The sequence below is a fragment of the Salmo trutta genome, chromosome 5 (assembly GCF_901001165.1).
Source record: "Salmo trutta chromosome 5, fSalTru1.1, whole genome shotgun sequence".
Lineage (NCBI taxonomy): Eukaryota > Metazoa > Chordata > Actinopteri > Salmoniformes > Salmonidae > Salmo > Salmo trutta.
The window spans coordinates 4,345,993-4,369,397 of NC_042961.1; the positions used below are offsets into that span (position 1 = coordinate 4,345,993).

Consider the following 23,405-nt stretch of genomic DNA (forward strand, 5'->3'; position numbering starts at 1 on the left):
CTGTAGTCTACTGTACTATACTGTAGTCTACTGTACTATACTGTAGTCTACTGTACTGTACTCTACTGTATTATACTGTAGTCTACTGTACTATACTGTACTGTAGTCTACTGTACTGTACTATACTGTAGTCTACTGTACTATACTGTAGTCTACTGTACTATACTGTAGTCTACTGTACTGTACTCTACTGTACTATACTGTAGTCTACTGTACTGTACTATACTATAGTCTACTGTTCTGTAGTGTACTGTACTCTACTGTAGTCTACTGTACTGTACTATACTGTAGTGTACTGTACTGTAGTCTATTGTACTGTACTCTACTGTACTGTACTGTAGTCTACTATACTGTACTAAACTGTAGTCTACTGTACTGTACTATACTGTAGTCTACTGTACTATACTGTAGTCTACTGTACTGTACTGTAGTCTACTGTACTATATTGTAGTCTACTGTACTATACTGTAGTCTACTGTACTATATTGTAGTCTACTGTAGTCTACTCTACTGTACTATATTGTAGTCTATTGTCGTGGTCCTCTGGAGCTCAGTTGGTAGAGCATGGGGCTTGTGATGCCAGGACAGTGGGTTTGATTCCCGGGACCACTCATACATAAAATGTCTGCACCCATGACTGTACGTTGCTGTGGATAAAGGTGTCTGTTAAATGGTATATATTAGTATTTATTATTACTGTAGTGGGACTGGAACATATTACCTGACCCCTCACTGTAGTGGGACTGGAACATATTACCTGACCCCTCACTGTAGTGGGACTGGAACATATTACCTGACCCCTCACTGTAGTGGGACTGGAACATATTACCTGGCCCCTCACTGTAGTGGGACTGGAACATATTACCTTCCCCCTCACTGTAGTGGGACTGGAACATATTACCTGACCCCTCACTGTAGTGGGACTGGAACATATTACCTGGCCCCTCACTGTAGTGGGACTGGAACATATTACCTGACCCCTCACTGTAGTGGGACTGGAACCAATAACCTGACCCCTCACTGTAGTGGGACTGGAACATATGACCTGACCCCTCACTGTAGTGGGACTGGAACATATTACCTGACCCCTCACTGTAGTGGGACTGGAACATATTACCCGGCCCCTCACTGTAGTGGGACTGGAACATATTACCCGACCCCTCACTGTAGTGGAACTGGGACATATTACCTGACCCCTCACTGTAGTGGGACTGGAACATATTACCTGACCCCTCACTGTAGTGGGACTGGAACATATTACCTGACCCCTCACTGTAGTGGGACTGGAACATATTACCTGACCCCTCACTGTAGTGGGACTGGAACATATTACCTGACCCCTCACTGTAGTGGGACTGGAACATATTACCTGACCCCTCACTGTAGTGGGACTGGAACATATTACCTGACCTCTCACTGTAGTGGGACTGGAACATATTACCTGACCCCTCACTGTAGTGGGACTGGAACATATTACCTGACCCCTCACTGTAGTGGGACTGGATCATATTACCTGACCCCTCACTGTAATGGGACTGGAATATATTACTTGGCCCCTCACTGTAGTGGGACTGGAACCAATAACCTGACCCCTCACTGTAGTGGGACTGGAACATATTATCTGACCCCTCACTGTAGTGGGACTGGAACATATTACCTGACCCCTCACTGTAGTGGGACTGGAACATATTACCTGACCCCTCACTGTAGTGGGACTGGAACATATTACCTGACCCCTCACTGTAGTGGGACTGGAACATATTACCTGACCCCTCACTGTAGTGGGACTGGAACATATTACCTGACCCCTCACTGTAGTGGGACTGGAACATATTACCTGACCCCTCACTGTAGTGGGACTGGAACATATTACCTGACCCCTCACTGTAGTGGGACTGGAACATATTTCCTGACCCCTCACTGTAGTGGGACTGGATCATATTACCTGACCCCTCACTGTAGTGGGACTGGAACATATTACCTGGCCCCTCACTGTAGTGGGACTGGAACATATTACCCGGCCCCTCACTGTATTGGGACTGGAACATATTACCCGGGCCCTAACTGTAGTGGGACTGGAACATATTACCCGACCCCTCACTGTAGTGGGACTGGGACATATTACCCGACCCCTCACTGTAGTGGGACTGGGACATATTACCTGACCCCTCACTGTAGTGGGACTGGGACATATTACCTGACCCCTCACTGTAGTGGGACTGGAACATATTACCTGACCCCTCACTGTAGTGGGACTGGAACATATTACCTGACCCCTCACTGTAGTGGGACTGGAACATATTACCTGACCCCTCACTGTAGTGGGACTGGAACATATTACCTGACCCCTCACTGTAGTGGGACTGGAACATATTACCTGACCCCTCACTGTAGTGGGACTGGAACATATTACCTGACTCCTCACTGTAGTGGGACTGGAACATATTACCTGACCCCTCACTGTAGTGGGACTGGAACATATTACCTGACCCCTCACTGTAGTGGGACTGGAACATATTACCTGGCCCCTCACTGTAGTGGGACTGGAACATATTACCTGGCCCCTCACTGTAGTGGGACTGGAACATATTACCTGGCCCCTCACTGTAGTGGGACTGGATCATATTACCTGGCCCCTCACTGTAGTGGGACTGGATCATATTACCTGGCCCCTCACTGTAGTGTATTCAGGCTATTAAAAACATGGAGTCGACCACATCACTGACAATAGTGGACCTTCTTTGTACTGTAGTCAACAGTGAATGTAGTCCCTATTTCTCTACAGATATACATTTATCTCTAAGCTTTCTTTCTCTCTCTTTTTTTCCTCTCTCTCAGTGATAACAGGGATGACCAGTTCCCACGTGTGTGTGTCGTGGCGTTCCTCAGCCGCCTCCAGCCCTCCAATCAGCTGCATGAGAGACTGATGGAAGAACTGGTTCTCCGCTTGCTGAAAAAGGAAAGACCAGGGCTCTTCCTCAATTAGTCTTTCCTCGTGTCCTCTCTCCTTACCTCCTTCTCAAAAGGCATTAGAGGAGAACATCCAAGGTTCCTCCTCTCAGATCTTATCCTCCAGTTCATTTTGAGGAGGAGGTGACCAGAGAGGACAGTAGGAACCAAGGAAAGACTGACACAGCTGGAGATTTGGCTTGTTTATAGTCCATGATGTCTACTCATTCAGTGTGTGTGTGTTCATAGCATCACACACATTAATCCAGTTCACACTGCAGTAATATACTGTCCATCTCCCTGAGCTCCAACACAGTAGTTATTAGTTCATGTGTAGTTTTAAAGACAGGCCTAAGTCTTTTTCTCTTTCAGGATGAGGCCATATCGAAGTCAAAACAGCGTTACTATAGCAACTCCCTGCAGCATCGTGTCAAGAACAGGGTGTGGCAGACACTACTGATGCTGCTGCCCAAACTGAGAGGGGTGAGAGAGACACACACACACACACACACACACACACACACACACCTGAATGAACCCTCTATTAACCCTGTGTTTGTGTTCATCCAGGAGTTTGTAGGTACCATTCTGGGTCGTGTGTTTGAGGCAGGTTTCGTCAGTAACCAGGCCTCAGTCAAGTACCTGATAGAGTGGAAGATGGTTCTAATCCTAGTCCAGTATCCTGAACACATAGACCGACTCTGGACCTGCTTCAGGGTGGTGAGTGGCAGATGGTTCTAATCCTAGTCCAGTATCCTGTACACATAGACCGACTCTGGACCTGCTTCAGGGTGGTGAGTGGCAGATGGTTCTAATCCTAGTCCAGTATCCTGAACACATAGACCGACTCTGGACCTGCTTCAGGGTGGTGAGTGGCAGATGGTTCTAATCCTAGTCCAGTATCCTGAACACATAGACCGACTCTGGACCTGCTTCAGGGTGGTGAGTGGCAGATGGTTCTAATCCTAGTCCAGTATCCTGAACACATAGACCGACTCTGGACCTGCTTCAGGGTGGTGAGTGGCAGATGGTTCTAATCCTAGTCCAGTATCCTGAACACATAGACCGACTCTGGACCTGCTTCAGGGTGGTGAGTGGCAGATGGTTCTAATCCTAGTCCAGCATCCTGAACACATAGACCGACTCTGGACCTGCTTCAGGGTGGTGAGTGGCAGATGGTTTTAATCCTAGTCCAGTATCCTGAACACATAGACCGACTCTGGACCTGCTTCAGGGTGGTGAGTGGCAGATGGTTCTAATCCTAGTCCAGTATCCTGAACACATAGACCGACTCTGGACCTGCTTCAGGGTGGTGAGTGGAAGATGGTTCTAATCCTAGTCCAGTATCCTGAACACATAGACCGACTCTGGACCTGCTTCAGGGTGGTGAGTGGCAGATGGTTCTAATCTTAGTCCAGTGCCCTGAATACAGACTGACTCTGGGCCTGCATCAGGGTGGTGAGTGGCAGATGGTTTTAATCCTAGTCCAGTGCCCTGAATACAGACTGACTCTGGACCTGCTTCAGGGTGGTGAGTGGCAGATGGTTTTAATCCTAGTCCAGTGCCCTGAATACAGACTGACTCTGGACCTGCTTCAGGGTGGTGAGTGGCAGATGGTTTTAATCCTAGTCCAGTACCCTGAATACAGACTGACTCTGGGCCTGCATAAGGGTGGTGAGTGTTTACACTTTTCGGATGTGTATATGACCACTGTGGGAATTGAACCCTCAACCTTGGTGTTGCTAGTGCCATGCTCTTACCCACTGTGCCACACAATACCACAAAAACTGGCATCTATTGTATTGTCACTGAATGAAAACTGGCATCTATTGTATTGTCACTGAATGAAAACTGGCATCTATTGTATTGTCACTGAATGAAAACTGGCATCTATTGTATTGTCACTGAATGAACTGGCGTCTATTTTCACTGGCTTAAAGAACTTGTAATAGTCAATATTGATCTATAGCCAATGTGTCTAATTGATGTGATTTATGTCTGAACAGGATCAAGAGAAGACCAAGACCAGCATCTGTACCTTCCTGTCTGTGTTGGTCCACCTCAACATCATCATGCCTCAACTCAAGGAGAAGGTAAGATCCACATGTCACCATCATGAAGTAAAACCTTCAGAGGACTCTTCCTCCTCTCCTGAGCCCCTCTCCTCCTCCTCTGTGTCCCTCCCCACCAGGCAGTACAGTGGCTTAAGGCCATGGACACCATCCTCCAGTTGTGATTCAGTGTGTTTCAGCCATAACTTCAGTGTTCACACTTCTCCCCCTTCTCTCTGTATCTCTCTCTCCATCTTTCTATCTCTCTCTGTCTCTCTGTATCTCTCTCTCTCTCCGTCTCTCCATCTCTCTCTGTCTGTATCCCCCCCACCAGGCAGTACAGTGGCGTAAGGCCCTGGATGTTATTCTCCAGTGGTGTTTCAGCCATAACTTCAGTGTTCGTCTGTACGCCCTGCTGGCCCTGAAGAGGGTGTGGGGTCTGGAGGGTGCGAGGGCCGAGGCTGAGGAGGGGGCCGGGGGGCTCGGGGGGCTGGCCACCGTCGTTAAGGCCTGTCTGCACCAGGCTGAGGCTATGCAGAGTACTGGGTGAGTGAGTTACATATGAACTAGGATTATTATGTTCCCTCAGGAATCGCATTCTAAAATTCATACAGTCACTGGACTTCTGTACACTATTCATAACATGTATACGCGCATGACTGTAAGTCGCTTTGGATAAAGGTGTCTTCTAAGTTTAAGAACAAATTCTTATTTTCAATGACCGTCTAGGAACAGTGGGTTAACTGCCTTGTTCAGGGGCAGAACGACAGATTTTTACTTTGTCAGCTCGGGGATTCGATCTAGCAACCTTTGGGTTACTGGCCCAGCGCTCTAACCACTAGGCTACCTGCTCTAACCACCAGGCTACCTGCTCTAACCACCAGGCTACCTGCTCTAACCACTAGGCTACCTGCTCTAACCACTAGGCTACCTGCTCTAACCACTAGGCTACCTGCTCTAACCACTAGGCTACCTGCTCTAACCACTAGGCTACCTGCTCTAACCACTAGGCTACCTGCTCTAACCACTAGGCTACCTGCTCTAACCACTAGGCTACCTGCTCTAACCACTAGGCTACCTGCTCTAACCACTAGGCTACCTGTTATTGTTAGTGAAGGAGGAACCACACTTGGTTATCTTAGATCCATTGGAAACTGTGGATATTGTTATTGGGCTCCCGAGTGGAGCAGTGGTCTAAGACATCTCACTGCAGTACCTGGTTCGAATCCAGGATGCATCACATCCGGCTGTGATTGGGAGTCCCATAGGGGGGGTTTGGCTGGGGTAGGCCGTCATTGTAAATAAGAATTTGTTCTTAACTAACTTGCCTAGTTAAATAAATACATTATTGGACTCATATAACTAGTGTATATCTCTGTACAGAAATGCCAGTAAGAACTGGACCAGGATTCAGGACCACTTCTTCTTTGGTGTCTTTCATCCTGTTAGAGACTATAGTGTGGAAGTAAGACACTGCAACCATTGTCTTGTTGATTGATTGTGTGAATTTTGAAATATCAAATGTTGTTGTATGTGAATCTTTTAATCTGTTGATTCATTGTAATTTGACCTAATTGCTTAGGGTCTCTAAAAACGAATGAACTGAGTGGTGATTGAGGAGAGACGACGTGTGTAAACGGTCCTTTTCCTCCCGTCTCTCTCATGCCAGACCATATTCTACACATTCCCCAGCCTATCAGAGGTGTTTGAGGACGAGTGGATTCCGCCCTGGAAGTTTGAGAAGTTGGTGGACTTCTCCCAGAGTGCATCTCTCCCATTGAGGAACCCTGTCCCTGACCTGAGCCAGATTCAGCCTGGAGACTGGATTCAGCAGGATAAAGGTACATTCCCCTGAGGGGATACATGAAGTTGTATTGAACTGAAAAAGGTATCACCACTAGATGGCAGCAGAGACTGGACCCAACAGTGGAGATCACAGCTATTCAACTATTGGGCTGAAGTACTGCTGCTTCTCCTTTCTACCTGGTAGTTAAATGATCAATTCATGAAATTGATTGGCCAGGTCCCTGATTTTCTAATGAAGGAATGAAAACCAGAAGTGTTCTGGCCCTCCAGGACTTCAGTTTAAAAGCCCTGTTGCAGATGCCTCAGTGTTTGTGTGTTGTTTGTTAGGGGATCAGGATGGTGAGGAGCGCTGGGCCGAGGTCCAGAAGAAGATGACCCCCTGGAGGTTGGGGATCCAGGAACAGGGGCCAGAGCTGGGTCTGGTGCCCCAGCAGAGAGCAGCACGCCTGGGAAAGCTGCACAGTGCCCTCCTGGTGGTTGCCTCGCTCATAGACAAGCCCACCAACCTGGGAGGTTAGTTGATGGTTTTCTATTTAACCTCTATTTAGACTGGTAAGTCAATGCTGAACAGCTTGGTACAGGAGGAATGTTTTAACCATCATCTGCTGATCTCTCTGGGTTCTCTGTGTAATGATGAACCATGTTCACTAACCTTGCGTGAGACCTGAAGACTTGCGTTAGCTCCCCAGGCTTGAGCTCAAGGAGCCAACACGGTCATGTAGTGTGCAGGAGACCCTGGTTTGAATCCAGTCAGCCATTTCTATCTAGCTATATTGTATTGCATTGTATTGTATTATTTTCTGTTAGCTACCCAGTATACTTGGTGTTGCTAAGCGTTGCCATGCAAACAGCCAGCAGCAGGCAGCACTACATAAACTAATCAGTCCTAATCACAGTTTGTCTAAGGACCACTAGGACCAAATCATAAGACTCATTTGATGTTCTCCACTAGGCTGTCGTATTGCTGCGCTGCCTGCTGTCTGAGTTTATGTAAGCCTTACATTGATTTATAGGAGTTTATACAGGAGAATACCTATTTTAGGAACCAATATTGACTAGTCCAACGCTCTAACCACTAGGCTACCTGCCGCCCGGCTATGCCCAAATAGCACCCTATTCCCTATGTAGAGCCCTGTTTTCCCTGGTCAAAGGTAGTACACTATATAGGGAACAGGGTGTCATTCGGGGCACAGACACGATAATATAAAAGAGGAGGGTGATACTTGGACTGTAAATGTTTATTAATTTATTCACAGAAGGATCAAGATAACATGGGAGGATAACGTGTTTGTTCTGTCTAGCCCTGACTGTCCCCTGCCTCTTGTCCAGGCTGTTTAGCCTAGGATACAACCTCCCCAGATGTCTGGTCCAGGCTGTTTGGTCTAGGATACAACCTCCCCAGATGTCTGGTCCAGGCTGTTTGGTCTAGGATACAACCTCCCCAGATGTCTGGTCCAGGCTGTTTGGTCTAGGATACAACCTCCCCAGACGTCTGGTCCAGGCTGTTTGGTCTAGGATACAACCTCCCCAGACGTCTGGTCCAGGCTGTTTGGTCTAGGATACAACCTCCCCAGATGTCTGGTCCAGGCTGTTTGTTCTAGGATACAACCTCCCCAGATGTCTGGTCCAGGCTGTTTGGTCTAGGATACAACCTCCCCAGGGTCCAGGCTGTTTGGTCTAGGATACAGCCTCCCCAGATGTCCAGGCTGTTTGGTCTAGGATACAACCTCCCCAGATGTCTGGTCCAGGCTGTTTGGTCTAGGATACAACCTCCCCAGGGTCCAGGCTGTTTGGTCTAGGATACAGCCTCCCCAGATGTCTGGTCCAGGCTGTTTGGTCTAGGATACAACCTCCCCAGATGTCCAGGCTGTTTGGTCTTGGAGACAACCTCCCCAGATGTCTGGTCCAGGCTGTTTGTCTAGGATACAACCTCCCCAGATGTCCAGGCTGTTTGGTCTAGGATACAACCTCCCCAGATGTCTGGTCCAGGCTGTTTGGTCTAGGATACAACCTCCCCAGATGTCTGGTCCAGGCTGTTTGGTCTAGGATACAACCTCCCCAGATGTCTGGTCCAGGCTGTTTGGTCTAGGATACAACCTCCCCAGATGTCTGGTCCAGGCTGTTTGGTCTAGGATACAACCTCCCCAGATGTCTGGTCCAGGCTGTTTGGTCTAGGATACAACCTCCCCAGATGTCTGGTCCAGGCTGTTTGGTCTAGGATACAACCTCCCCAGATGTCTGGTCCAGGCTGTTTGGTCTAGGATACAACCTCCCCAGATGTCTGGTCCAGGCTGTTTGGTCTAGGATACAACCTCCCCAGATGTCTGGTCCAGGCTGTTTGGTCTAGGATACAACCTCCCCAGATGTCTGGTCCAGGCTGTTTGGTCTAGGATACAACCTCCCCAGATGTCTGGTCCAGGCTGTTTGGTCTAGGATACAAGATCCCCAGATGTCTGGTCCAGGCTGTTTGGCCTGGGATACAACCTCCCCAGATGTCCAGGCTGTTTGGTCTTGGAGACAACCTCCCCAGATGTCTGGTCCAGGCTGTTTGTCTAGGATACAACCTCCCCAGATGTCCAGGCTGTTTGGTCTAGGATACAACCTCCCCAGATGTCTGGTCCAGGCTGTTTGGTCTAGGATACAACCTCCCCAGATGTCTGGTCCAGGCTGTTTAGTCAAAGATACAACCTCCCCAGATGTCTGGTCCAGGCTGTTTAGTCAAAGATACAACCTCCCCAGATGTCTGGTCCAGGCTGTTTGGTCTAGGATACAACCTCCCCAGATGTCTGGTCCAGGCTGTTTGGTCTAGGGTACAACCTCCCCAGATGTCTGGTCCAGGCTGTTTGGTCTAGGGTACAACCTCCCCAGATGTCTGGTCCAGGCTGTTTGGTCTAGGATACACCCTCCCCAGATGTCTGGTCCAGGCTGTTTTTCTAGGATACAACCTCCCCAGATGACTGGTCCAGGCTGTTTGTCTAGGATACAACCTCCCCAGATGTCCAGGCTGTTTGGTCTTGGAGACAACCTCCCCAGATGTCTGGTCCAGGCTGTTTAGTCAAAGATACAACCTCCCCAGATGTCTGGTCCAGGCTGTTTGGTCTAGGATACAACCTCCCCAGATGTCTGGTCCAGGCTGTTTGGTCTAGGATACAACCTCCCCAGATGTCTGGTCCAGGCTGTTTGTCTAGGATACAACCTCCCCAGATGTCTGGTCCAGGCTGTTTGTCTAGGATACAACCTCCCCAGATGTCCAGGCTGTTTGGTCTAGGATACAACCTCCCCAGATGTCTGGTCCAGGCTGTTTGGTCTAGGATACAGCCTCCCCAGATGTCCAGGCTGTTTGGTCTAGGATACAACCTCCCCAGATGTCTGGTCCAGGCTGTTTGGCCTGGGATACAACCTCCCCAGATGTCTGGTCCAGGCTGTTTGGTCTAGGATACAACCTCCCCAGATGTCTGGTCCAGGCTGTTTGGTCTAGGATGCAACCTCCCCAGATGTCTGGTCCAGGCTGTTTGGTCTAGGATACAACCTCCCCAGACGTCTGGTCCAGGCTGTTTGGTCTAGGATACAACCTCCCCAGACGTCTGGTCCAGGCTGTTTGGTCTAGGATACAAGCTCCCCAGATGTCTAGTCCAGGCTGTTTGGTCTAGGATACAACCTCCCCAGATGTCTGGTCCAGGCTGTTTGGTCTAGGATACAACCTCCCCAGATGTCTTGTCCAAGCTGTTTGCTCTAGGATACAGCCTCCCCAGATGTCCAGGATGTTTGGTCTAGGATACAGCCTCCCCAGATGTCTGGTCCAGGCTGTTTGGTCTAGGATACAACCTCCCCAGATGTCTGGTCCAGGCTGTTTGGTCTAGGATACAACCTCCCCAGATGTATTGTCCAGGCTGTTTGCTCTAGGATACAGCCTCCCCAGATGTCCAGGCTGTTTGGTCTAGGATACAACCTCCCCAGACGTCTGGTCCAGGCTGTTTGGTCTAGGATACAACCTCCCCAGACGTCTGGTCCAGGCTGTTTGGTCTAGGATACAACCTCCCCAGACGTCTGGTCCAGGCTGTTTGGTCTAGGATACAACCTCCCCAGACGTCTGGTCCAGGCTGTTTGGTCTAGGATACAACCTCCCCAGACGTCTGGTCCAGGCTGTTTGGTCTAGGATACAACCTCCCCAGACGTCTGGTCCAGGCTGTTTGGTCTAGGATACAACCTCCCCAGACGTCTGGTCCAGGCTGTTTGGTCTAGGATACAACCTCCCCAGACGTCTGGTCCAGGCTGTTTGGTCTAGGATACAACCTCCCCAGACGTCTGGTCCAGGCTGTTTGGTCTAGGATACAACCTCCCCAGACGTCTGGTCCAGGCTGTTTGGTCTAGGATACAACCTCCCCAGACGTCTGGTCCAGGCTGTTTGGTCTAGGATACAACCTCCCCAGACGTCTGGTCCAGGCTGTTTGGTCTAGGATACAACCTCCCCAGACGTCTGGTCCAGGCTGTTTGGTCTAGGATACAACCTCCCCAGACGTCTGGTCCAGGCTGTTTGGTCTAGGATACAACCTCCCCAGACGTCTGGTCCAGGCTGTTTGGTCTAGGATACAAGCTCCCCAGATGTCTGGTCCAGGCTGTTTGGCCTGGGATACAACCTCCCCAGATGTCCAGGCTGTTTGGTCTTGGAGACAACCTCCCCAGATGTCTGGTCCAGGCTGTTTGGTCTAGGATACAACCTCCCCAGATGTCCAGGCTGTTTGGTCTAGGATACAACCTCCCCAGATGTCTGGTCCAGGCTGTTTGGTCTAGGATACAACCTCCCCAGATGTCTGGTCCAGGCTGTTTGGTCTAGGATACAACCTCCCCAGATGTCTGGTCCAGGCTGTTTGGTCTAGGATACAACCTCCCCAGATGTCTGGTCCAGGCTGTTTGGTCTAGGATACAACCTCCCCAGATGTCTGGTCCAGGCTGTTTGGTCTAGGATACAAGATCCCCAGATGTCTGGTCCAGGCTGTTTGGCCTGGGATACAACCTCCCCAGATGTCCAGGCTGTTTGGTCTTGGAGACAACCTCCCCAGATGTCTGGTCCAGGCTGTTTGTCTAGGATACAACCTCCCCAGATGTCCAGGCTGTTTGGTCTAGGATACAACCTCCCCAGATGTCTGGTCCAGGCTGTTTGGTCTAGGATACAACCTCCCCAGATGTCTGGTCCAGGCTGTTTAGTCAAAGATACAACCTCCCCAGATGTCTGGTCCAGGCTGTTTAGTCAAAGATACAACATCCCCAGATGTCTGGTCCAGGCTGTTTGGTCTAGGATACAACCTCCCCAGATGTCTGGTCCAGGCTGTTTGGTCTAGGATACAACCTCCCCAGATGTCTAGTCCAGGCTGTTTGGTCTAGGATACAACCTCCCCAGATGTCTGGTCCAGGCTGTTTGGTCTAGGATACAACCTCCCCAGATGTCTTGTCCAGGCTGTTTGCTCTAGGAGACAGCCTCCCCAGATGTCCAGGATGTTTGGTCTAGGATACAGCCTCCCCAGATGTCTGGTCCAGGCTGTTTGGTCTAGGATACAACCTCCCCAGATGTCTGGTCCAGGCTGTTTGGTCTAGGATACAACCTCCCCAGATGTATTGTCCAGGCTGTTTGCTCTAGGATACAGCCTCCCCAGATGTCCAGGCTGTTTGGTCTAGGATACAACCTCCCCAGACGTCTGGTCCAGGCTGTTTGGTCTAGGATACAACCTCCCCAGACGTCTGGTCCAGGCTGTTTGGTCTAGGATACAACCTCCCCAGACGTCTGGTCCAGGCTGTTTGGTCTAGGATACAACCTCCCCAGACGTCTGGTCCAGGCTGTTTGGTCTAGGATACAACCTCCCCAGACGTCTGGTCCAGGCTGTTTGGTCTAGGATACAACCTCCCCAGACGTCTGGTCCAGGCTATTTGGTCTAGGATACAACCTCCCCAGACGTCTGGTCCAGGCTGTTTGGTCTAGGATACAACCTCCCCAGACGTCTGGTCCAGGCTGTTTGGTCTAGGATACAACCTCCCCAGACGTCTGGTCCAGGCTGTTTGGTCTAGGATACAACCTCCCCAGACGTCTGGTCCAGGCTGTTTGGTCTAGGATACAACCTCCCCAGACGTCTGGTCCAGGCTGTTTGGTCTAGGATACAACCTCCCCAGACGTCTGGTCCAGGCTGTTTGGTCTAGGATACAACCTCCCCAGACGTCTGGTCCAGGCTGTTTGGTCTAGGATACAACCTCCCCAGACGTCTGGTCCAGGCTGTTTGGTCTAGGATACAACCTCCCCAGACGTCTGGTCCAGGCTGTTTGGTCTAGGATACAAGCTCCCCAGATGTCTGGTCCAGGCTGTTTGGCCTGGGATACAACCTCCCCAGATGTCCAGGCTGTTTGGTCTTGGAGACAACCTCCCCAGATGTCTGGTCCAGGCTGTTTGGTCTAGGATACAACCTCCCCAGATGTCCAGGCTGTTTGGTCTAGGATACAACCTCCCCAGATGTCTGGTCCAGGCTGTTTGGTCTAGGATACAACCTCCCCAGATGTCTGGTCCAGGCTGTTTGGTCTAGGATACAACCTCCCCAGATGTCTGGTCCAGGCTGTTTAGTCAAAGATACAACCTCCCCAGATGTCTGGTCCAGGCTGTTTAGTCAAAGATACAACCTCCCCAGATGTCTGGTCCAGGCTGTTTGGTCTAGGATACAACCTCCCCAGATGTCTGGTCCAGGCTGTTTGGTCTAGGATACAACCTCCCCAGATGTCTGGTCCAGGCTGTTTGGTCTAGGATACAACCTCCCCAGATGTCTGGTCCAGGCTGTTTGGTCTAGGATACAACCTCCCCAGATGTCTGGTCCAGGCTGTTTGGTCTAGGGTACAACCTCCCCAGATGTCTGGTCCAGGCTGTTTGGTCTAGGGTACAACCTCCCCAGATGTCTGGTCCAGGCTGTTTGGTCTAGGGTACAACCTCCCCAGATGTCTGGTCCAGGCTGTTTGGTCTAGGATACACCCTCCCCAGATGTCTGGTCCAGGCTGTTTTTCTAGGATACAACCTCCCCAGATGACTGGTCCAGGCTGTTTGTCTAGGATACAACCTCCCCAGATGTCCAGGCTGTTTGGTCTTGGAGACAACCTCCCCAGATGTCTGGTCCAGGTTGTTTGGTCTAGGATACAACCTCCCCAGATGTCTGGTCCAGGCTGTTTGGTCTAGGATACAACCTCCCCAGATGTCTGGTCCAGGCTGTTTGTCTAGGATACAACCTCCCCAGATGTCCAGGCTGTTTGGTCTAGGATACAACCTCCCCAGATGTCTGGTCCAGGCTGTTTGGTCTAGGATACAGCCTCCCCAGATGTCCAGGCTGTTTGGTCTAGGATACAACCTCCCCAGATGTCTGGTCCAGGCTGTTTGGTCTAGGATACAACCTCCCCAGATGTCTGGTCCAGGCTGTTTGGTCTAGGATGCAACCTCCCCAGATGTCTGGTCCAGGCTGTTTGGTCTGGGATACAACCTCCCCAGATGTCTGGTCCAGGCTGTTTGGTCTGGGATACAACCTCCCCAGATGTCTGGTCCAGGCTGTTTGGTCTAGGATGCAACCTCCCCAGATGTCTGGTCCAGGCTGTTTGGTCTGGGATACAACCTCCCCAGATGTCTGGTCCAGGCTGTTTGGTCTAGGATACAACCTCCCCAGATGTCCAGGCTGTTTGGTCTAGGATACAACCTCCCCAGATGTCTGGTCCAGGCTGTTTGGTCTAGGATACAACCTCCCCAGATGTCTGGTCCAGGCTGTTTGGTCTAGGATACAACCTCCCCAGATGTCTGGTCCAGGCTGTTTGGTCTAGGATACAACCTCCCCAGATGTCTGGTCCAGGCTGTTTGGTCTAGGATACAACCTCCCCAGATGTCTTGTCCAGGCTGTTTGCTCTAGGATACAGCCTCCCCAGATGTCCAGGATGTTTGGTCTAGGATACAGCCTCCCCAGATGTCTGGTCCAGGCTGTTTGGTCTAGGATACAACCTCCCCAGATGTCTGGTCCAGGCTGTTTGGTCTAGGATACAACCTCCCCAGATGTATTGTCCAGGCTGTTTGCTCTAGTATACAGCCTCCCCAGATGTCCAGGCTGTTTGGTCTAGGATACAACCTCCCCAGATGTCTGGTCCAGGCTGTTTGGTCTAGGATACAACCTCCCCAGACGTCTGATCCAGGCTGTTTGGTCTAGGATACAACCTCCCCAGACGTCTGGTCCAGGCTGTTTGGTCTAGGATACAACCTCCCCAGACGTCTTGTCCAGGCTGTTTGGTCTAGGATACAACCTCCCCAGACGTCTGGTCCAGGCTGTTTGGTCTAGGATACAGCCTCCCCAGATGTCCGGTCCAGGCTGTTTGGTCTAGGATACAACCTCCCCAGATGTCTGGTCCAGGCTGTTTGGTCTAGGATACAGCCTCCCCAGATGTCCAGGCTGTTTGGTCTAGGATACAACCTCCCCAGATGTCTGGTCCAGGCTGTTTGGCCTGGGATACAACCTCCCCAGATGTCTGGTCCAGGCTGTTTGGCCTGGGATACAACCTCCCCAGATGTCTGGTCCAGGCTGTTTGGCCTAGGATACAACCTCCCCAGATGTCTGGTCCAGGCTGTTTGGTCTAGGATACAACCTCCCCAGATGTCTGGTCCAGGCTGTTTGGTCTAGGATGCAACCTCCCCAGATGTCTGGTCCAGGCTGTTTGGTCTGGGATACAACCTCCCCAGATGTCTGGTCCAGGCTGTTTGGTCTAGGATACAACCTCCCCAGATGTCTGGTCCAGGCTGTTTGGTCTAGGATGCAACCTCCCCAGATGTCTGGTCCAGGCTGTTTGGTCTGGGATACAACCTCCCCAGATGTCTGGTCCAGGCTGTTTGGTCTAGGATACAACCTCCCCAGATGTCCAGGCTGTTTGGTCTAGGATACAACCTCCCCAGATGTCTGGTCCAGGCTGTTTGGTCTAGGATACAACCTCCCCAGATGTCTGGTCCAGGCTGTTTGGTCTAGGATACAACCTCCCCAGATGTCTAGTCCAGGCTGTTTGGTCTAGGATACAACCTCCCCAGATGTCTGGTCCAGGCTGTTTGGTCTAGGATACAACCTCCCCAGATGTCTTGTCCAGGCTGTTTGCTCTAGGATACAGCCTCCCCAGATGTCCAGGATGTTTGGTCTAGGATACAGCCTCCCCAGATGTCTGGTCCAGGCTGTTTGGTCTAGGATACAACCTCCCCAGATGTATTGTCCAGGCTGTTTGCTCTAGGATACAGGCTCCCCAGATGTCCAGGCTGTTTGGTCTAGGATACAACCTCCCCAGACGTCTGATCCAGGCTGTTTGGTCTAGGATACAACCTCCCCAGACGTCTGGTCCAGGCTGTTTGGTCTAGGATACAACCTCCCCAGACGTCTTGTCCAGGCTGTTTGGTCTAGGATACAACCTCCCCAGACGTCTGGTCCAGGCTGTTTGGTCTAGGATACAGCCTCCCCAGATGTCCGGTCCAGGCTGTTTGGTCTAGGATACAGCCTCCCCAGATGTCTGGTCCAGGCTGTTTGGTCTAGGATACAGCCTCCCCAGATGTCCAGGCTGTTTGGTCTAGGATACAACCTCCCCAGATGTCTGGTCCAGGCTGTTTGGCCTGGGATACAACCTCCCCAGATGTCTGGTCCAGGCTGTTTGGCCTGGGATACAACCTCCCTAGATGTCTGGTCCAGGCTGTTTGGCCTAGGATACAACCTCCCCAGATGTCTGGTCCAGGCTGTTTGGTCTAGGATACAACCTCCCCAGATGTCTGGTCCAGGCTGTTTGGTCTAGGATGCAACCTCCCCAGATGTCTGGTCCAGGCTGTTTGGTCTGGGATGCAACCTCCCCAGATGTCTGGTCCAGGCTGTTTGGTCTTGGATACAACCTCCCCAGATGTCTGGTCCAGGCTGTTTGGTCTAGGATGCAACCTCCCCAGATGTCTGGTCCAGGCTGTTTGGTCTGGGATGCAACCTCCCCAGATGTCTGGTCCAGGCTGTTTGGTCTAGGATGCAACCTCCCCAGATGTCCAGGCTGTTTGGTCTAGGATACAACCTCCCCAGATGTCTGGTCCAGGCTGTTTGGTCTAGGATACAACCTCCCCAGATGTCTGGTCCAGGCTGTTTGGTCTAGGATACAACCTCCCCAGATGTCTAGTCCAGGCTGTTTGGTCTAGGATACAACCTCCCCAGATGTCTGGTCCAGGCTGTTTGGTCTAGGATACAACCTCCCCAGATGTCTTGTCCAGGCTGTTTGCTCTAGGATACAGCCTCCCCAGATGTCCAGGATGTTTGGTCTAGGATACAGCCTCCCCAGATGTCTGGTCCAGGCTGTTTGGTCTAGGATACAACCTCCCCAGATGTCTGGTCCAGGCTGTTTGGTCTAGGATACAACCTCCCCAGATGTATTGTCCAGGCTGTTTGCTCTAGGATACAGCCTCCCCAGATGTCCAGGCTGTTTGGTCTAGGATACAACCTCCCCAGATGTCTGGTCCAGGCTGTTTGGTCTAGGATACAACCTCCCCAGACGTCTGATCCAGGCTGTTTGGTCTAGGATACAACCTCCCCAGACGTCTGGTCCAGGCTGTTTGGTCTAGGATACAACCTCCCCAGACGTCTTGTCCAGGCTGTTTGGTCTAGGATACAACCTCCCCAGACGTCTGGTCCAGGCTGTTTGGTCTAGGATACAGCCTCCCCAGATGTCCGGTCCAGGCTGTTTGGTCTAGGATACAACCTCCCCTGATGTCCGGTCCAGGCTGTTTGGTCTAGGATACAACCTCCCCAGACGTCTGGTCCAGGCTGTTTGGTCTAGGATACAACCTCCCCAGACGTCTGGTCCAGGCTGTTTGGTCTAGGATACAACCTCCCCAGACGTCTGGTCCAGGCTGTTTGGTCTAGGATACAACCTCCCCAGACGTCTGGTCCAGGCTGTTTGGTCTAGGATACAACCTCCCCAGACGTCTGGTCCAGGCTGTTTGGTCTAGGATACAACCTCCGCAGACGTCTGGTCCAGGCTGTTTGGTCTAGGATACAACCTCCCCAGACGTCTGGTCCAGGCTGTTTGGCCTAGGATACAACCTCCCCAGACGTCTGGTCCAGGCTGTTTGGTCTAGGATACAACCTCCCCAGACGTCTGGTCCAGGCTGTTTGGTCTAGGATACAACCTCCCCAGACGTCTGGTCCAGGCTGTTTGGTCTAGGATACAACCTCCCCAGACGTCTGGTCCAGGCTGTTTGGTCTAGGATACAACCTCCCCAGACGTCTGGTCCAGGCTGTTTGGTCTAGGATACAACCTCCCCAGACGTCCAGGCTGTTTGGTCTAGGATACAACCTCCCCAGACGTCCAGGCTGTTTGGTCTAGGATACAACCTCCCCAGATGTCCAGGCTGTTTGGTCTAGGATACAACCTCCCCAGATGTCCAGGCTGTTTGGTCTAGGATACAACCTCCCCAGATGTCTGGTCCAGGCTGTTTGGTCTAGGATACAACCTCCCCAGATGTCTGGTCCAGGCTGTTTGGTCTAGGATACAACCTCCCCAGATGTCTTGTCCAGGCTGTTTGCTCTAGGATACAGCCTCCCCAGATGTCCAGGCTGTTTGGTCTAGGATACAGCCTCCCCAGATGTCCAGGCTGTTTGGTCTAGGATACAACCTCCCCAGATGGCTTGTTGTGTAATGAAATGTCTTTCTTTTTTTAAATCAAATGTTTGTTTTTTCCTTTGGATGCACTATATACAGGTAATGTCTATATAACCGTTTGTATCCCACAGAAATGTTAAAAAGCCGCTGGTTGTTGACTTGGTCATTGTTGACACATTCCTTTTGTCTTACACGGTCACTCACTCAGAAACACCTTATGTAATACTTTGCATGTTAGAGAACGATAGCGATTTGTTAAGCTAAACTTTAGGATATATGTTGCCATCATACTTGTAGATTTAGCACACAGAGACATTTTGTACATATTTTTCTATATTAGGAATCAGACTCAATGGTTCTGCAAAAAGTTCTGGATGTGTCCACAGGTTTTTAGGTTGATACTATACATAGAGATAGGCTACATCATATGCATACAGTAGAGATAATACTGTGGTAAATCTTTCATTGATCCAATACATGATTAACAACAAATACAATTAAATGTAATACAATGAAAATCTAATGAAATGAAAATGTAATACAGTGAAAATGTAAATGTAAATCAAATATATTTATACAAGGTAATATGTTAAAACAGACTTGGTACACTGCAGTTTGTCATCGTAGATATGTGTGTAGTTCATCACCTCGATGTCCCATTTTTAAAGGTCGACTTTGGGGAAAAAAACTCAAAGAATGCAGTTAAACTGTGTAACTGATCAATGCACCATCATACAACTTCATTTAATGCTTAAAAAAATAAATGAATGAATACTACATTTGGTTACAGAAGTGCCATTTCTTACCGATCTCTACAGCTTCTGTCCAAAAATAAATCCTCAGAAATGATGTCAACAAATAGTGAAGGAGTAACCAGCAGACCCTGAAAAGAGGGAGATGTGAATCTGACTCTCACTAATCCCTCTCCGACCATATACTTGAGCAGTGGAATCTGCTAAGATAAACTCATCTTCGTAGTACTAGCTACTAACATTATGCTATTTACTAATGTTAGCTAGGCTAACGCAAGCACACTGGCTTGCTACAGTGACTAGTTTTGCTAACGAACTAGCTACGATAGAAAACCGTTGGTGTCAGTTAATACCGTTTCTTTTTCTGGCGAGTAGGAGTAACTTATTATCAGATGAACCACCAAAGGCACACCCCGTTTCTGTTCCAACATTGAGAAAGGGGCGGAGTTTGACAGTTTTCGTCGCCAACGTTGACCTTTTAATGTCAGCTTTGGGCGGCAGGTAGCCTAGTGGTTAGAGAGTTGGGCTAGTAACTGAAAGGTTGTTGGATCGAATCCCCGAACTGACAATGTACAAATCTGTCGTTCTGCCCCTGAACAAGGCAGTTAACCCACTGTTCCCCGGTAGGCTGTCATTGTAAATAAGAATGTGTTCTTAACTGACTTGCATAGTTAAATAAAGGTTCAATTTGAAAACATTTAGAAATGTGAGAACCATTTTAGGTCTTTTTGTTCAGGGATTCTAACCATGAAAAGTCTCTTCTTTCTTAGTTCTTATCACTCTTTCCTCCGCCCTGCTTAAAGTGTCTTGGTATAAGAATGAGAGATTGAGCGATAAGGTATTATTTATCCAAGTCTTTGACTAGAAAGGGTTCCTTTTCTTTGAGTGCAGTAAAGAATGCAGCTTTGACGTGTGGTCCACCTGAATTCAGTGCCTCATATATCACTCTCATCTTGGCCTGGCGGGTCAGTGCAGCGCTGATATTTGCATTGATCTCTTCACTGATCATGCCCTTTGTGAAGAGAATATCTGCTATGGCAGACACATTATTGACTTTTTGAATGAGCTGTGGTCTGAATTCATCTACAAACTCAATGTCTCTTGTGGATGAATCATCTCTGTATTCCTCTGTTCGTATTTCAGCTTTCCATGCAGATTCTCCCGTCTCACTTATCAACTCCATCTCAAAGTCCATCGCAGCGTCCTTTATGTACACCTCAAAGTAGTTTGGCCTGGTGCTTCTCAGCTTGATCTTTTGTGGCGTAATCGAGGATTGACACGAGGTCTTGAGGGTGAAGCGACTCCCCTTCCAAAGAGACTTCTCCAGCTTTGGCTTTGGAAGTCTTAAGAATCCATATGACTTCTCCTGTGCCTCCACCTCCCGTGCTAGAGAAGGATCACATCGGATCAGATATGTGTGTAAGGTGAGGAGTGCTCTAGTGGACCTAAAGATCAGAAGGTCACAGTGCACTCTCCAATGCAACCCACGTCTCAGTACCAAACCCCTGCCAGAGAAGGAGGGATGAAGCAGTTTGGCATGGAACCGCGTCACCTCATCCACTTCTTCAAGAAGCACTCTGTTGTCTTTCACATGTAGAACCTTCATGTCTTCTCTCAAGGAGGATTGTGGGTAGTCTGGATCTATACAGACAAAGTGTGGCAGATGAATTTCTTCTAGTTTGCCAGAAATCATTGTGATGTCCAGTAATGGACCTCCTTCTTCAAACCGCATGTTGTTCAGAGTGGCCCTGTGAGGCTCCCAGGAGCTGAACTGGTATCGCAGGCTGACTTTGGTCTCACATACCCACCGCAGCCCTGATAAGATGCACTCGTAATGCCCTGCTGCAGAAGAGTCAAGTGTGTAGACGGTGGTCTCATCCTCTGTAGACACGGAGGGTTCAACCTGAATCCAGGACATTGAGCTCTTTATATGGTTGCAATTCAAACATTCCTTTGGACTATTGGTTTTAAGGCCAAACTCTTTTTGGAGACACATATTTGACTCTGAATAGTTGACTCCGATCTTTTTGGCCAGTTTAGTGATGATTGTTCCTACTGAATCCAGTGCTTTGTTGTAGAACTGTCTCATTGTTCCAGTGATGACGCTACTACCATCCTTTTGACCAGGACTAAGTTTGTCCATGATATTTGTCTGTATGACTTCAAGCCTATCTATCATTAAGTGCTGTTGTAAATTACAATGCAAATCATCAGCAAGAGACCGAATAATTCCAACTAAATTCTCAATTTCCTCTTCACCAGGTTCTTTGCTTTTGATGATGTTTGAGAGCTCTTCAAGTCGTGACAACTGGGGTAGGAGAGGGGTTGACTGTTCAGGAGTGCTAGGTTCACAGTCATCATCATGTTGATCTTTTGATGTGGCCATTTTCACTCCAAAGGGGCAATCTGCAGTGGCTGCATCAATGTTTGGACCTATAAAGCAGTAATGTTCAGGTTTAGCCATTGATTCTAGAAGAACATAACTTATACATTTTTTTGTACCTTTTATTTAACTAGGCAAGTCAGTTAAGAAACAAATTCTTATTTACAATGATGGCCTACCTTGGCCAAACCCGGATGACGCTGGGCCTATTGTGCGCCACCCTATGGGACTCCCAATCACGGCGGGATGTGATACAGCCTGGATTCAAACCCGGGACTGTAGTGACGCCTCTTGCACTGAGATGCAGTGCCTTAGACCGCTGAGCCACTCGGGAGCCAAGAAATGCCAAATGAGCTTAGTTCAACTGTCTTACCACATCAACCAACAATAGAAGCTAGTTATATGGCAACATTTGTAAACATTGTAATTGTAAACAAATACGGTATAGCCCCGAAACCAAAAAACAACAAATATCCTCTGGTATGTGTTGTCAGGTATCCACAACTGTATATCAGTTGTAATCCATTTACTACAGGAAATATCTAGGCACTTTTTATTGTCCAAACGTCACCTTGTGAATTTGGCTTCCTCTCCCAATCTCAGTTAGTTCCACACCTGACAGACAATGAATGAATGTCCAAATAAACAAAAGAAAGAAAGAAGAGAACTGCTGTGAAGTAGCCTTTCAGTCTGTATGAGTTACTTTCAGTTTTAAGATGGGTGTGGACTGTGATTGGCTTTAATGCAGTCACATGGTCTTTGGGTAAAGGTGGATATTTTAAGGTGGATTTTAAACAATATGATATTTTATACAGGGTGGCTATCATAGTGTTAGATTCCAAACAGCGATTTAAATGTGACTTCCAAAGGCTGCAACTTGTGCATCCCACAGAACCAAAGTCCTTTGGAGATTGTATTTTCAAACAGCAAATGTTTTAACACTTTTACAGTGTTAGTTTCATCAGCTTATACAAAACACAGAAAAAACAGAATTTAGACTGCACTGGGCCTTTAAATAAAATAAAAAAATGTTACATGCTCTGTCTGAAGAAAATATCACCTTAGACCTGTAGCATACAAATAACTGTAAATAGTGATTGTGTAATTGTTTGTTAATGTGTACGTACAGTGGGGCAAAAAAGTATTTAGTCAGCCACCAATTGTGCATGTTCTCCCACTTAAAAAGATGAGAGAGGCCTGTAATTTTCATCATAGGTACATGTCAACTATGACAGACAAAATTAGGGAAAAAAATCCATAAAATCACATTGTAGGATTTTTAATGAATTTATTTGCAAATTATGGTGGAAAACCCACAGTTTCATCAGCTGTCCGGGTGGCTATTCTCAGACAATCCCGCAGGTGAAGAAGCCAGATATTGAAGGTCCTGGGTTGGCTTAGTTACACGTGGTCTGCGGTTGTGAGGCCAATTGGACGTACTGCCAAATTCTCAAAAACGATGTTGGAGGCGGCTTATGGTAGAGAAATGCACATTCAATTGTCTGGCAACAGCTCTGGTGGACATTCCTGCTGTCAGCATGCCAATTGCACGCTCTCTCAAAACTTGAGACATCTGTGGCATTGTGTGACAAAACTGCACATTTTAGAGTGGCCTTTTATTGTCCCCAGCACAAGTTGCACTTGTGTAATGATCATGCTGTTTAACCAGCTTCTTGATTTGCCACACCTGTCAGGTGGATGGATTATCTTGGTAAAGGAGAAATGCTCACTAACAGGGATGTAAACAAATTTGTGCTCAGAATTTGAGACAAATAAGCTATTTGTGCGTATGGAAAATGTCTG

General features: G+C 48.9%; 2 protein-coding genes across 5 annotated transcripts in view; one reads left to right on the forward strand and one right to left on the reverse strand.

Moving 5' to 3' along the window:
• LOC115193532 (probable methyltransferase TARBP1) overlaps positions 1 to 23,405 on the forward strand; it is a 58,699-nt gene that overhangs the window by 29,838 nt on the left and 5,456 nt on the right. For 2 of the 3 annotated variants that reach the window (XM_029752244.1, XM_029752245.1), the window contains exons 19-26: positions 2,839 to 2,959; positions 3,322 to 3,432; positions 3,520 to 3,669; positions 4,956 to 5,042; positions 5,335 to 5,546; positions 6,384 to 6,465; positions 6,670 to 6,841; positions 7,134 to 7,319. In XM_029752244.1, the coding sequence (XP_029608104.1) occupies positions 2,839 to 2,959; positions 3,322 to 3,432; positions 3,520 to 3,669; positions 4,956 to 5,042; positions 5,335 to 5,546; positions 6,384 to 6,465; positions 6,670 to 6,841; positions 7,134 to 7,319 (1,121 nt within the window). Of the gene's footprint in view, positions 1 to 2,838; positions 2,960 to 3,321; positions 3,433 to 3,519; positions 3,670 to 4,955; positions 5,043 to 5,334; positions 5,547 to 6,383; positions 6,466 to 6,669; positions 6,842 to 7,133; positions 7,320 to 23,405 lie in introns of those variants that run through there. The other variant, XR_003878195.1, reaches the window with a different exon arrangement.
• On the reverse strand, positions 19,843 to 22,771 carry LOC115193533 (NACHT, LRR and PYD domains-containing protein 1b allele 2-like). Of its 2 annotated transcripts, none has more exons than XM_029752246.1 (2): positions 22,174 to 22,771; positions 19,843 to 21,652 (listed from the first exon to the last, which is right to left on the reverse strand). In XM_029752246.1, the coding sequence occupies exon 2, from the start codon at positions 21,603 to 21,605 to the stop codon at positions 20,061 to 20,063; it is 1,545 nt and encodes a 514-aa protein (XP_029608106.1). In that variant the 5' UTR covers positions 21,606 to 21,652; positions 22,174 to 22,771; the 3' UTR covers positions 19,843 to 20,060. The 2 variants fall into 2 exon arrangements, with proteins under 2 accessions (XP_029608106.1, XP_029608107.1); XM_029752247.1 differs by lacking the exon at positions 22,174 to 22,771 and adding an exon at positions 21,782 to 21,811.

Excerpts from the sequence above, each read along its gene's own strand:
- LOC115193533 (XM_029752246.1), bottom strand. The coding sequence starts at position 21,605 with ATGGCCACATCAAAAGATCAACATGATGATGACTGTGAACCTAGCACT.